Raw genomic sequence first — 12,650 nt, forward strand, 5'->3', positions numbered from 1 at the left:
CTATATAGTTATACTCATCCTCACAGTTTAACTGTCTAAGCTTTACTATATATAGGTATACTCTTCCTCTTATTGTTTAATGTCCAAACTTGTCTATAAACAAGTATACTCTTTCTCATATTGTTTCCATGTCCAAGCTTGCCTATAGATAGGGATACTCTCCTTCAGATTAATTTTCAATGTCTAAGCTTGCCTATATACAGGTATACTCTCCTTCCTTTCATGGTCTAAAGTCCAAGCTTACCTATATACAGGTATGCTCACCTTTTCCATCAAAGGCTAACATATATGCTGGCTGAATGAAAATGGCAGTACATTTATTCAGAAATGAAAAACATTCATCACAAGTTATCATCTGAGAGCTTTCTCTTAAACTCTGAAGACTGCTTGAATGTAGAACAAGAAAAATATTCCTAAAACATTACGAATCTAATGAGTATGCAGTCACTGTTTACGTACTTCAAACGAAATGAAGTAATGATGGTACTTTTAGATGTTTAGATGTTTTCATGTCAAGAAGAAAGGACAGCTGAATTTCTGAAGTGGAAGAAATTTAGTAAAGCAAAAAAATGGTAAAGAGAATGATGCTAGAACCATCATTTTGTTCTAAAACCTTAACCTGAGTAAGTCACTCCTGAAGTCTTGTTAGGTATGTGATGCATTAGATACTGAGAGAAAAAAGTTTTCAGCTTCAAATGCAAACCAATTGAATTTTCATGAAAGCATGTATTAGCAAATACATCATATAGAAAAAAAGGACAAATGAACAGACAGACATTAAATAAATTTCTTATTCACATTAAGAGGATACCACCTTAGGCTTGCTAAATTATGTTGTTTGTAGTAAATGTATCACACACTGTCTCAGATGAACAGGTAAGCAGAGAGGCATGACAAATATGGTCAGTATAAAAGTAGTCTTTATTTTCATGACATACAGTTTAGGGGGGTTTCATGCTCTATTAAAACTCAGCACAGTGCTTTTATCCGCCTAAGTTTGTTCCTGATACCAGCCCAAATGTGAAACCTTGGAAAATAGATTATATCCACAATTGATTAATCATTTCCATGCATTATACATGACAGCTAGAGATGTGTGCAAATGAGGCCATAATTCATTTTCATTTGATGCTGCTTGACTACAGTGAGAGATATCAGTAAATAAAGACACGTCAAAGTTAGTAAAAGTACTTCATGTATTAAAAGGTTTATTGCAGTAGCACCATAAAGTTTACAATTATTTATTAACCAAAAACAAACTTAATTACTCATCTATCAAAAAACTTAATTATTCTTAATCTTATTAACCACAGCGAAACTTAACCAGCTCACTACAAGCTTTGGAGGCCATTAGACTCTAAAAGTTATTTTATCTTTTTTCAAACTTATTTGCCATCTTCCACATCAAAGGTGGTGCCTGGAGCAGATAAAGAAAAGGCCTTACTTACATCTATTCTCAAGCTGTCATGTGCAATGCACATTATTATCATTATAGTACCAAGAACTTTAAGCCCATTTTAAATTTTTCATACAACACTGCCATCATAAGCCAGTGTCTTTTTCAAGTAGGATTAAGAGCATAACCAAAATTTCTGTTCTCAGACATATAGGGTATTTGTGCGTGTGTGTGTGTGTGTGTGTGCGTGAGAGAGAGAGAGAGAGAGAGAGAGAGAGAGAGAGAGAGAGAGAGAGAGAGAGAGAGAGAGAGAGAGAGACAGAGTACACAACTACCAAGTGTGACAATACTTCCCAAATCCTAGGATGACGTTCACTTAATATCATTCCTTAACAACTAATACCTTTTTCATATCAAAATAAGTGCACCAACATTTTACTTATATGTGCAGAACTTCTGTACTAAACTGATCCATTCAAACCTGTCAAAATCAAGGTACACACAAATACAATACTTTATAAAAATGAAGAGTTTTATTTAACAAAAGATATACAATGGTTAAATATTACGAGAAACAAACAGTAAAAAATGCTCTTAGGAAAGTCCAGGCATTAAACTGGCAATAATTTGGGTAATAAAGACACCTATATTGGAAATCAAAAATATCTAAATTTCCCCTTCCTGACTTAAGATTAGCACATTAAAAAAGTTAAGCTGCACTTCTATATCGGTGAATATAAGGTTATGTATATAACTGTATGCATTCACTGCAAGTGCTTAGCATTAGCCTTACCCCACCTGATATTACAGTTTACATTTTTATCTGAACATTTTGCAAAGCTAAATACTGTCTAGTTGTTCAGTCTACCGGCTAACTCCTTAACTTACATAACAATCCTACTACCTCATACCCTTGACTTTTCAATCAATCAAATGAAAAAAAATATCTAAGCAGAGATCCTAGCAGATATGCAGAATTTCAGTAAGCACTGTGTAAGAAAATCTTTTGCATAATTTGTAAACAAAGATTTCAGACAAGATGCATATTATGCATCATTAATGTTGAAACAAATATCTAATTCTTGTATCAGGTTAAGTCATCAACACTCAGTGACCACTCGATTATTTTCTCTGATATAAAGCACTGACATATCCAAGTTGTGAAACATACAAGATACACACACACACATATATAAATATATATATATATATATATATATATATATATATATATATATATATATATATATATATATATATATATATATATATATTCTTCTTCTTTCTTTCAAACTATTCGCCATTTCCCGCGTTAGCGAGGTAGCGTTAAGAACAGAGGACTGGGCCTTTGAGGGAATATCCTCACCTGGCCCCCTTCTCTGTTCCTTCTTTTGGAAAATTATATATGTATATATATATATGTATATATATATATATATATATATATATATATATATATATATATATATATATATATATATATATATATTGGAAAGGATCACAATTTTGCACGTGATCAAGATATTCCTATGAGTCCACGGGGAAAATGAAACACGATATGTTCCTAAGCGCACTTTCGTGTAATAATCACATCATCAGGGGAGACACAAGAGAGAAATATAAGTCAGTTGATATACATTGAAGAGACAAAGCTAGGACGCCATTTGGTAAACACGTGATTGTCCAAAACATACTAGCGTTGTATATTTTGGACAATCACATGTTTACCAAATGGCGTCCTAACTTCGTCTCTTCGATGTATATCAACTGACTTATACTTCTCTCTTGTGTCTCCCCCTGATGATGTGATTATTACACGAAAGTGCACTTGGGAACTTATGTTTCATTTTCCCCATGGACTCATAGGAATATATATATATACATATGAATGATCCATATGACAAGCACTGTTCTTTAGTAAATGTGGTGAAACTGCTTATTCATCTTTCTACATTTTTATTACCAAAAAGTACAATAGTCTTAAAAAACAGAGGATAAATGGCTAAGCAACAATGTTGGAAATGAAACACAGTAAAACACAAGCAAGGAATCTTATAAGTTACTTCTTCAGACAAGCAGGCATACATGATCATAAATGTACTGAGGACATTACATGTGACTGCAAATTCTTATTTGAAATATTTCTTTACTCATACTTGAAATGTTTTCATTTACTTGTTCACAAGTAAACAAGTATGCAATGGAATATTCAGAAATCAAGTTTCTCTTCTAAGAGTTAATAAAAAATATAATTTTGCTCTTGATGTTCAGATACTCGTTTCAGTACTACTCAACATATACTTTCTGTAACACCTGCTACGACCTCTAGCATTCTCATCTTTGTTACATACAGAGAGATAGATTATGGAATCACATAAAAAAAATTGAGAGTAGGTCAAAAAGTAAAATCATGAACAAAATTCCTACTTTGTTGAATTCATTAGAGATAATTCTAAATACAGCCATCCAGTGTGTGGTACTCAACCTCCTTGTCAAACCTCCCCACCCCCCTCCCCACCCTAGTCGCTCTATGAACACAATGAAACTTGATATTAACATATTACTTCATGTACAGTGCAATAAGCTTATAATTGTAAATGGTCTCATTCACAATTTAGTGACTTTTCACAAAAGCACAATATCTTTTTAAAGGTTCACCCTAAAATTCAGTGCTGAACTACAAGCACAACTACTGGAATAAAATTATACTCTTAGCTTATCATTTCATAAGTTAAAAATCATTCTATTACTCCTTAACTGTAGCTGACTTCTTATGCAGAAGTAAAATATATAAAGAAACAGACTTCACTGAAAATGTTCATTATAGTAATTCGCACCTGTATATTTATCAATTTCCAAATTCAAAAACACTACATATTTGTTTAACAATATCATTAACTGTCTCCAGTTTTGTCATTTTACAACTTAATCTAAAATTTAAGGCTCAAAAAAAAAAAAAGATTTTCTTCATCAATCATAGTAAATTAGATTGATTAGTTTGCTGATACTGTTTATTTTGAATTTCTTTCCTGATTCACCCAGAGTACTTAATCTAATACTGTATAACTTAAAAGTCTAAATTTTTGCTTTTAAACTGACACAGCATTACTCCTTACCATCTCAAGTGATACAAGAACTAAAGAGGTATGGTTAAGGATAGACTGGGCAGTCAATATATTAAAAAAAAAATTTCAATCCTTCAACTTCTAGGCTATACACCAAGTCCACAAGCAGAAACAAATTCTAAAAATAAGTCTGCTCTAAAATATACAATCTAATACAAGTGCTCATGGATTAATACAGTTTACTAGGAAAACATATGAAGGAGGCTATCCGATTCAACTGATAAACGAGACAACCAAACCACTAAAGAAAAATAAACTTATTATGAACCATCGTCTGCATTTATTAATTTCTAAAATCACAACTGAAAATCTTTCTAATTGTCTTTATACCACTGACCTCTAATTAATAGCAAGGTGTGTTATGGAAAATAGTAATCAAAATGCTGCCAAGTTTAAGGTGATTTTGAAATTTGTTTTGTTCTAAGAATACCTTGTTCGGAAATCATGCAAATGTCTCAAAATTATAAGTATTAATACATATATGATAAATATAAATATATATAAAATCATGCACAAATATATATACACACAAAAACATCTCCAATCAGATTAACAAATAAAATTTGTGATTACACACTTTCAACTGACTTCAATTTTGTCCTATCTTAGAAATTTTTTTCTATCTCAAAGAACTTGGAAAGTAAACCAAGATAAACCAATAGGAAATCTCAGATACAATTTCAACTTTGAATTTTATAACAGACATATCTCACAACCTTACATGGTAGTAACGATGCCTTGCACACAATTCATGTGAACTTTTAATTCAAGTTTCAGTAAAAAAAAAAAAGAAAAAAAAAAAAAAAAATGCAATTCAAACTTTTCTTTAAGATTAAGAAAATGAAGTGGGCAAGGCAGCTGAACTGGGATTCATTTACTTTCGTTTTATAGCAGAACATTTTTTCATACAATAAGCAAATAAAAAAATGCACATATCACTGGTCCCCAGAATCTATTACATGAAATGAAATAAGAAAATAAACAATACAAAAGAAATCAATATCAGGGGAACAGATTACTGGATAAAAGTATGGTGTTAAGACCCCTTAATTGAAGGAGGATTCTTGTCCAATAGTTTGCACCTGAGAAATCTATGAAATTGTGCTTAAAGAAGTTATTTTTTCACCTTTTTTATTTCAAGAAAAACAATTTCATCATAAAAAATTATGAGTCTATGGACACTTTTATCCTGGCATGTGGCTACAATGACCACAATGTCCGAACTTGCTCCCACTGTGCATAAGCATGTGGTGGAGGCGGCTGATACGCTTGCTGAGGGAACATTTTTGCACTTTCCTGATAATCAAATGCTTTTTTCTCACTGGGCATGAGTATATGGCTGTTATGACCATTAGCATGAGTTTTCTGAGGAATGGTTACTGGCAACTGTTTCACATATTCAATATAGTCAATCCCTTTCCTCTCACTATGTACAAATCTATGGCTGTTGAGATGGCTTTCTTGTGTAAACCGTTTTCCACACTCAGGACATTCAAAACTTTTCTTCTCACTGTGCACAAATTGATGACTAATGAGATGACTTTCCTGTCTAAATCTTTTCCCACAATCTCCACACCCATAACTTTTTTCCTGAGTATGGATAAATCTGTGGCTGTTTAGGTGACTTTCCTGAGAAAATCTCTTTCCACAATCTTCACATTCAAATCTTTTCATATTATTGTGTACAAATTTGTGCCCATTGACCTGATTTTCCTGAGGTAGTCTATTACCCCAATCCTGTCTTTCAAACTTTTTCTCTGCACTGTGCACATACATGTGGCTATTGAGATGAATTTCCTGAATGAAACGTTTCCCACATTCTTCGCATTCAAACCTTTTCTCTTCAGTATGTACGACTCTGTGGCTGCTTAAATGACTTCTTTGGCTGAATTTTTTTCGACACACCTCACATTCAAACCTCTTCTCCTCACTGTGCACAAACCTATGGCTGTTTAGGTGACTCCTTCGAGTATATCTTTTACCACACACCTCACACTCAAACCTTTTTTCACTATGCACAACCATGTGGCTATTGAGATGACTTTCCATTGAGAATCTCTTGCCACAAATAAGACATTCAAACTTTTTCTCTACGCTATGCACTAGCATATGGCTGTTGAGATGAATTTCCATTGTGAATCTTTTGCTACATACAGCACACTCAAACTTTTTTTCCATTGTATGCACAAGATGATGACTGTTGAGATGAATTTCCAATGCAAATCTTTTACCACATACTCCACATTCTAAATTTTTCTCTACATTATGTGCATTCATATGGCTGTTCAGATGACTTTTCTGCAAAAATCGTTTTCCACATTTTCCGCATTCAAACCTTTTCTCCTTAACATGTACTAGCATATGGCTTCTGAGATGGGTTTCCATAATAAATCTCTTATTGCATAATTCACATTCAAACTTCTTTTCTTGAGTGTGAACAAGCATATGGCCATTCAAGTGACTTTCCATGGTGAATCGTTTATCACATGTTTCACACTTAAAATTCTTCTCAGCACTATGGACAATCATATGGCTGTCAAGATGACTTTCCATAGTAAATCGTTTGTTACACAGCTCACACTCATACCTTTTCACTTTACGGTGCCAAACTATGTGATTATTGAGGTGACTCTCCTGTGCAAACCGTTTACTGCATTCGTCACACTCATAAGGCTTTTCTGCTGCCTGCAGCCACATTCCTAGTTGAGGAATAATTTGCTGATGCTGTACCTCCATAACAGTTTGGCTTGCAGTATCAGTTCTACTTGGATATTGGGGTGGTGCTGCTGCTTCCATCATATTATCTTTTCACTTTTTTAGAGAATCATTGAGCTTTACTCAATTGGTTGTTACTTGCTGTTCTGGTTCAGTGATATGTCCGAATTAGTGTACCTGAAATTGAAAATATATGGTTATGTGTGCAGTAATCAAAGGTGAACCATTTCACATAAAACACTTCCTTTACAGAGCAAGGTTTCTCCTGCATATTGCTCATAGTAGATTAACTGAATGTCCTTACATACTCACACAGCAAGGCATCAGACATTCACTGAAAATAATTCAGCTTTGAATCATGACCTAAAAATTCTCATCACAAAATACAGTCAGCCTTGTTAGAAAAACATACTTGTACAAGTGAGATGAGGGGTAGCTATCACTTTACTAGCTCACAAGTGACCTTCAGTCATCTAATTCAGAGGACTTGTGAACATGCAAAACAAACTGGGAAGAAAGAGAAGGGCCTTGGTCACGTTACCATGAAAAATATTTGCAATAAAAAAATCTTATAAGGCAGATTTATTTCTTGCAATAATCACCCCTATATCGTTCCTGCCTCAAAAGAGAATGATTATTAGAATTTGGAAATTATGCCACAACCATGAAAAAATACCATTCATTCCCTTGTTGGGTTAACAACAATACAATAAAACACCTCAATTATATGTGACCCTTCAAGTTCTGACTGAGGTCAAGGGAAATTGGTCCTTAAATACGGATGTTTGAACTTACGGTAAATAAGCACATAATTCTTTAAAATTTCTGAAAAAGGATGCAGTGCCAAAAAATACTGGGGGGAGAAATCTCCAGTCCAATGTGATATATCCAAAGTCTGAAAACATTCAAAATTTGAATCCCTGAACATTTACATTTCCACCAAAGAGATTCATGAATCTGAAAACTGCTGCTTTGTTTACCAGGCACTGCTATAGCCTATCACACATTTATCAAAGGTGGCACATAAGGGTGTAGTACTCCAAACTCTCTCAGCTATTTTTGGGTTTTTTGCCTTGATAATCATATCGAACAAGCATCTAAGTAATAGTGATAAGTGTTGTGGTGTAATGAGGAAATGTTCCTCTTAACATTATGAAGGAAGCTAAAATTCTAGAGAAATTTGAGAAAGGCCTGTCACAGTATAAAATGACGGAGTATTATGATAACATGGTAAGATATTTAAGGCTTTCACTGAGAATGATTTGAATAATGTCACTACTGGACACAAAACAATGCCAAGAGCCACATTACCTACCATCAACATGCTAAGAGCCACATTACCTACCATCAATAAGCTTACGTTGAAAAACACTGCAATGAGGACATACATATCTCTGGGCCTTAACTGCATGAATAAGCTATAAACTTTCATTAAAAGCTGAAAACTGGAGAACTCTGTGAGCTAATGATAAGATGATTGCAAAATTTGAAGTTGTACCACAGCATCATCTAAAAGCATTTGGAAAGTTCCTGGCAGGGATGATGCATTAAAGCTTCTCAACATCAAGGACACTGTTGACAAGAAGTGTTGTTGGATGCAAAGGGTATGAACAAAGAAATAACCAAGAACTGTAGTGAAAGGTGACAGGATAAATTGCCAGAAGACAGACGAAGCTATTGTCAACATGGTCTTGAATCCAACTGAAGACACTAATGGTACCAAAGATAGTGACAGTGAAGAACCACAAGAGATCAGCATATATTAGGCTATAAAACTTCAAGATCAATGCATAAGATTCTTGGACATAAATTTCACCTTTTTTCTTTTTTTTCTTTTTTTTTCGGTCTCCCGCGTTTGCGAGGTAGCGCAAGGAAACAGACAAAAGAAATGGCCCAACCCACCCCCATACACATGCCTTGATTCAATCCACTGACAGCACGTCAACCCCGGTATACCACATCGCTCCAATTCACTCTATTCTTTGCCCTCCTTTCACCCTCCTGCATGTTCAGGCCCCGATCACACAAAATCTTTTTCACTCCATCTTTCCACCTCCAATTTGGTCTCCCTCTTCTCCTCGTTCCCTCCACCTCCGACACATATATCCTCTTGGTCAATCTTTCCTCATGAAAAATGAATGGAAGAGTACTGTTGGGAGACAAATAGAGGAAGAATGCAACGTTGGTGTATGTGAGGAAAGCATGTAAGGACTGGAATAAGACAAAACTCTTTTGCCATGGCCATTCCCTTGATGGAATTTCCCAGAGAATGGGTGTCAAAAGTATAAAGAGATGGCATGAAAAATTACTGTGTACTAAAACCAAGAGAAACTGATCAAGAAACTATTCATGAAGCAAAGATTCAAAGGTTTTTGCACATCCACGAAGTGCAACTCCAATGTTTTCACGCAGAAAATCATATATGTATGATATTACAGAGCCACACCTACTCTTTCATGAAGTTTAGTACACATCAACACCATTTTCTACTTCTGCTGTTGCCTACACCTCAGCTGTGCCGGATGCCCTCCCAAAACTTCACATTTACTGTAATTGCTAAATTTTGGTTTTAAGTATGTCATACACAACAAAAGCAGAGAAAAGGAGGTTTTCTAAATGTTTTTTACAGTATGTACTTACAAGTAACATTCAATGACTAAATTAAGTATATAAAAACACTTAAATTCATACAATGTATGGAAATCAATCTAGACCCAACGGAAAGATATGTATTCTTTTTATAATACTTAATCACTGTTTCCTGTATTAGCATGGTAGAACCACGAAAAGATGAGAGAGGCCACATCCGCTCACATCCATTCTCTAGCTGTCATGTGATAATGCAGTGAAACCACAACTAGACCCCACAGACCTTTCCAAGATGCTTCGCATGCTCTGGTTCAGTAAATTGATAGCACATCGACCCCATTACACCACATTATTCCAATTCACTCAAACCCGTGCACTTCTTTAACCCTCCTGTATGTTCAGGCCCCGATCACTCAAAATCCTTTTCACTTCATCCTTCCATCTCCAATTTGGTCTCCCCATTCTCCTTGTTCTCTCCACTTCTGAGACAATAAAAAAAAAGAAATGAAATAAAACAATTCAAACCCTGTTGGGTTCCAATAATATTCAAACATGAGATATACTTGCATCTATGCAATAAACACTAAATGCAAAAAACTTAAAGTAATGCAAGAGACTGACCAAGGCTCTAGTCATCGCACTCTGGTTTTTCATGTACATGGCGAGTTACGTTGTCCTTAACTGTCATCAAAATAAATAAAGCATGATTTTCCAGGAAATGTCAAAAATATTTAAGGCTTCTAAATCTAAATCTAAATCTAAAGGCTTGCAAATCTTTACTACTAATAATTTTCTGTATGTTACTGCTAAATTCCACCTTAACCACAATAAAGTGAAGAGTTTTGAGTATAAAATAATACAACTACAATAGGTCCATGTGCAATGGCTGTTCGTGGGAGGGTTGGGTTGTGGAACAAAAAGCCTTTCATTTGTGCTGTCTGTATGTTTGCACCTGGGCTGTTGGCACAGGTTCAATATTAGGTAAACTGGTATACTTTCAATAAGATCGGTGATATTTCAGATATACCAAAGCTGTTACGTTCTGTTAAATTTTACAAGAGTTTCACCCAATTATACATTAAATGACCTCATCGTCTTCCAGATGTTCATAAAACTCACCACTACCACCTTATTCACCAGAAAAAATATAATGTTCCAAATCAGAAATGCCACACTTATAATATTCTCTACCACAGTATAACGAGCCAATTTGTGTTTCATGTTCATATACACTTTTGGGCAGTTGGTATATTAAAATAACATTTGGTCTGGTACGTTTTGATAACAACGAAAATTACGATAGATCTTGCCTGCTACAAGAGGTCTAGTGAGGTTTTCACATAATCCCTTTATCATCCCTGTGATCATCATACCTATCCCTATTAATTACCATGGAATAAAATGCAAAGCTCTAAATCATATTCCACTCACCCTTAATAACAATACACAGTTGAGCAAAGGTACAAGGATAGTTGCCTACTGTTGCTCTAAATATACTGTGCAAAACTAGAACCATGAAATTCCTACATGAATTTGGTGGACCTTAAACAATCTAACATATATATATATATATATATATATATATATATATATATATATATATATATATATATATATATATATATATATATAAAGATTGAACAATTTAATTGATCTGTACATATCAAGATAACAGTCAGTCAGCAGACATGTATGTGCAACATCCATCAAAAAAGAAGACAACATTGCTCTCATGCAAGAGTTCACAACCACATGACAAACTGTCAATATCATCATTAAAAAATAATAAAAGAAAACATCAAACTAAATGAAGTTGGGCTGCCTTTCACTGATTCCAAATCCGGGAGCCTCCTAACAGACAGAATCTTTATCACTCCCAGAGAGGAATGAACTAAAGATAAAGTAAGTGAAATAAAAGTTAGTTATGGGCCCATACATCCATATTCTTCAGGTCGTTTACCTCAAATCTTCCCCATAACTGAAGCCCTACATTTCAACCGTGTGTTCATTTCCTGGACGAGGTTACGAGTGATACAGAGATCCAGAAGGAAATGCAGTAAGGATAACAGAACCAAGAAGACTGCCACAAGGGTGGCGTAAGGCCATGGGAAACATATTTTCGGCGGCCTTCTTGGTCAGGCCAGGCGGCCACCATGGTCGAATTTGGGGGAAGGTTCAGGTATGGCGCTCTCTACTTAGCCTCTCCTTCCCTACACCCGTGACAATGTTCCTGGGAGATACGTGACCCGAAATCATCTGATAACTAACCTCATGGTGGAGTGGTATACGGAAAAACAGGCCAAGGCGTCCATGTCTGTGGTGGGAGCGAAATGTCTATGGCGTCGTTTTTGTTGTGGTAGAAAGGCGTTTCCTGTGACGGTGGAGGCAGACATACCCCGTGTGGCGCTCCACCTCCTCTCTACCACACCTCACAGTTCCTCACTCTTCCTCCACATTTTTCTCTACATCAGACTTTGATGACAAAAGAATATGTTCTGATTTTCTGACTGAAGGCAATGTCGATTAATGTTGTCGAGCCGAGTAACAGTAACACTTCCCAGGGGCTTGGAACTCCATATCCGTCGGCCTGAGATTTCCCACGAGACACAGGGTTTACTATCTGGACTTATGATTACAGTGAAAGGCAACAATGAGACACACATGAGGTAAATGACAGGAAACAAATAAAGTATTATTTAAAGGAAACGTATTCTGGCAATATCTAATCATTGAAAACGGTTTAAACTTGCTATGAGAGAAAATAAAATATTTTCATATTTTTACGGGTAGCTCAAGTAAATAATAAATCCACACCATGAATTAAC

General features: G+C 35.1%; 1 protein-coding gene across 1 annotated transcript; it reads right to left on the bottom strand.

Annotated features, from left to right (window-relative positions):
• Positions 1-1,616: 1,616 nt before the first annotated feature.
• Positions 1,617-12,432, bottom strand: LOC139753178 (uncharacterized). The gene is made up of 2 exons (XM_071669368.1): positions 12,094-12,432; positions 1,617-7,413 (listed from the first exon to the last, which is right to left on the bottom strand). The coding sequence occupies exon 2, from the start codon at positions 7,318-7,320 to the stop codon at positions 5,722-5,724; it is 1,599 nt and encodes a 532-aa protein (XP_071525469.1). The 5' UTR covers positions 7,321-7,413; positions 12,094-12,432; the 3' UTR covers positions 1,617-5,721.
• Positions 12,433-12,650: the final 218 nt, after the last annotated feature.

Source organism: Panulirus ornatus, chromosome 14, assembly GCF_036320965.1.
Source record: "Panulirus ornatus isolate Po-2019 chromosome 14, ASM3632096v1, whole genome shotgun sequence".
Classification (NCBI taxonomy): domain Eukaryota; kingdom Metazoa; phylum Arthropoda; class Malacostraca; order Decapoda; family Palinuridae; genus Panulirus; species Panulirus ornatus.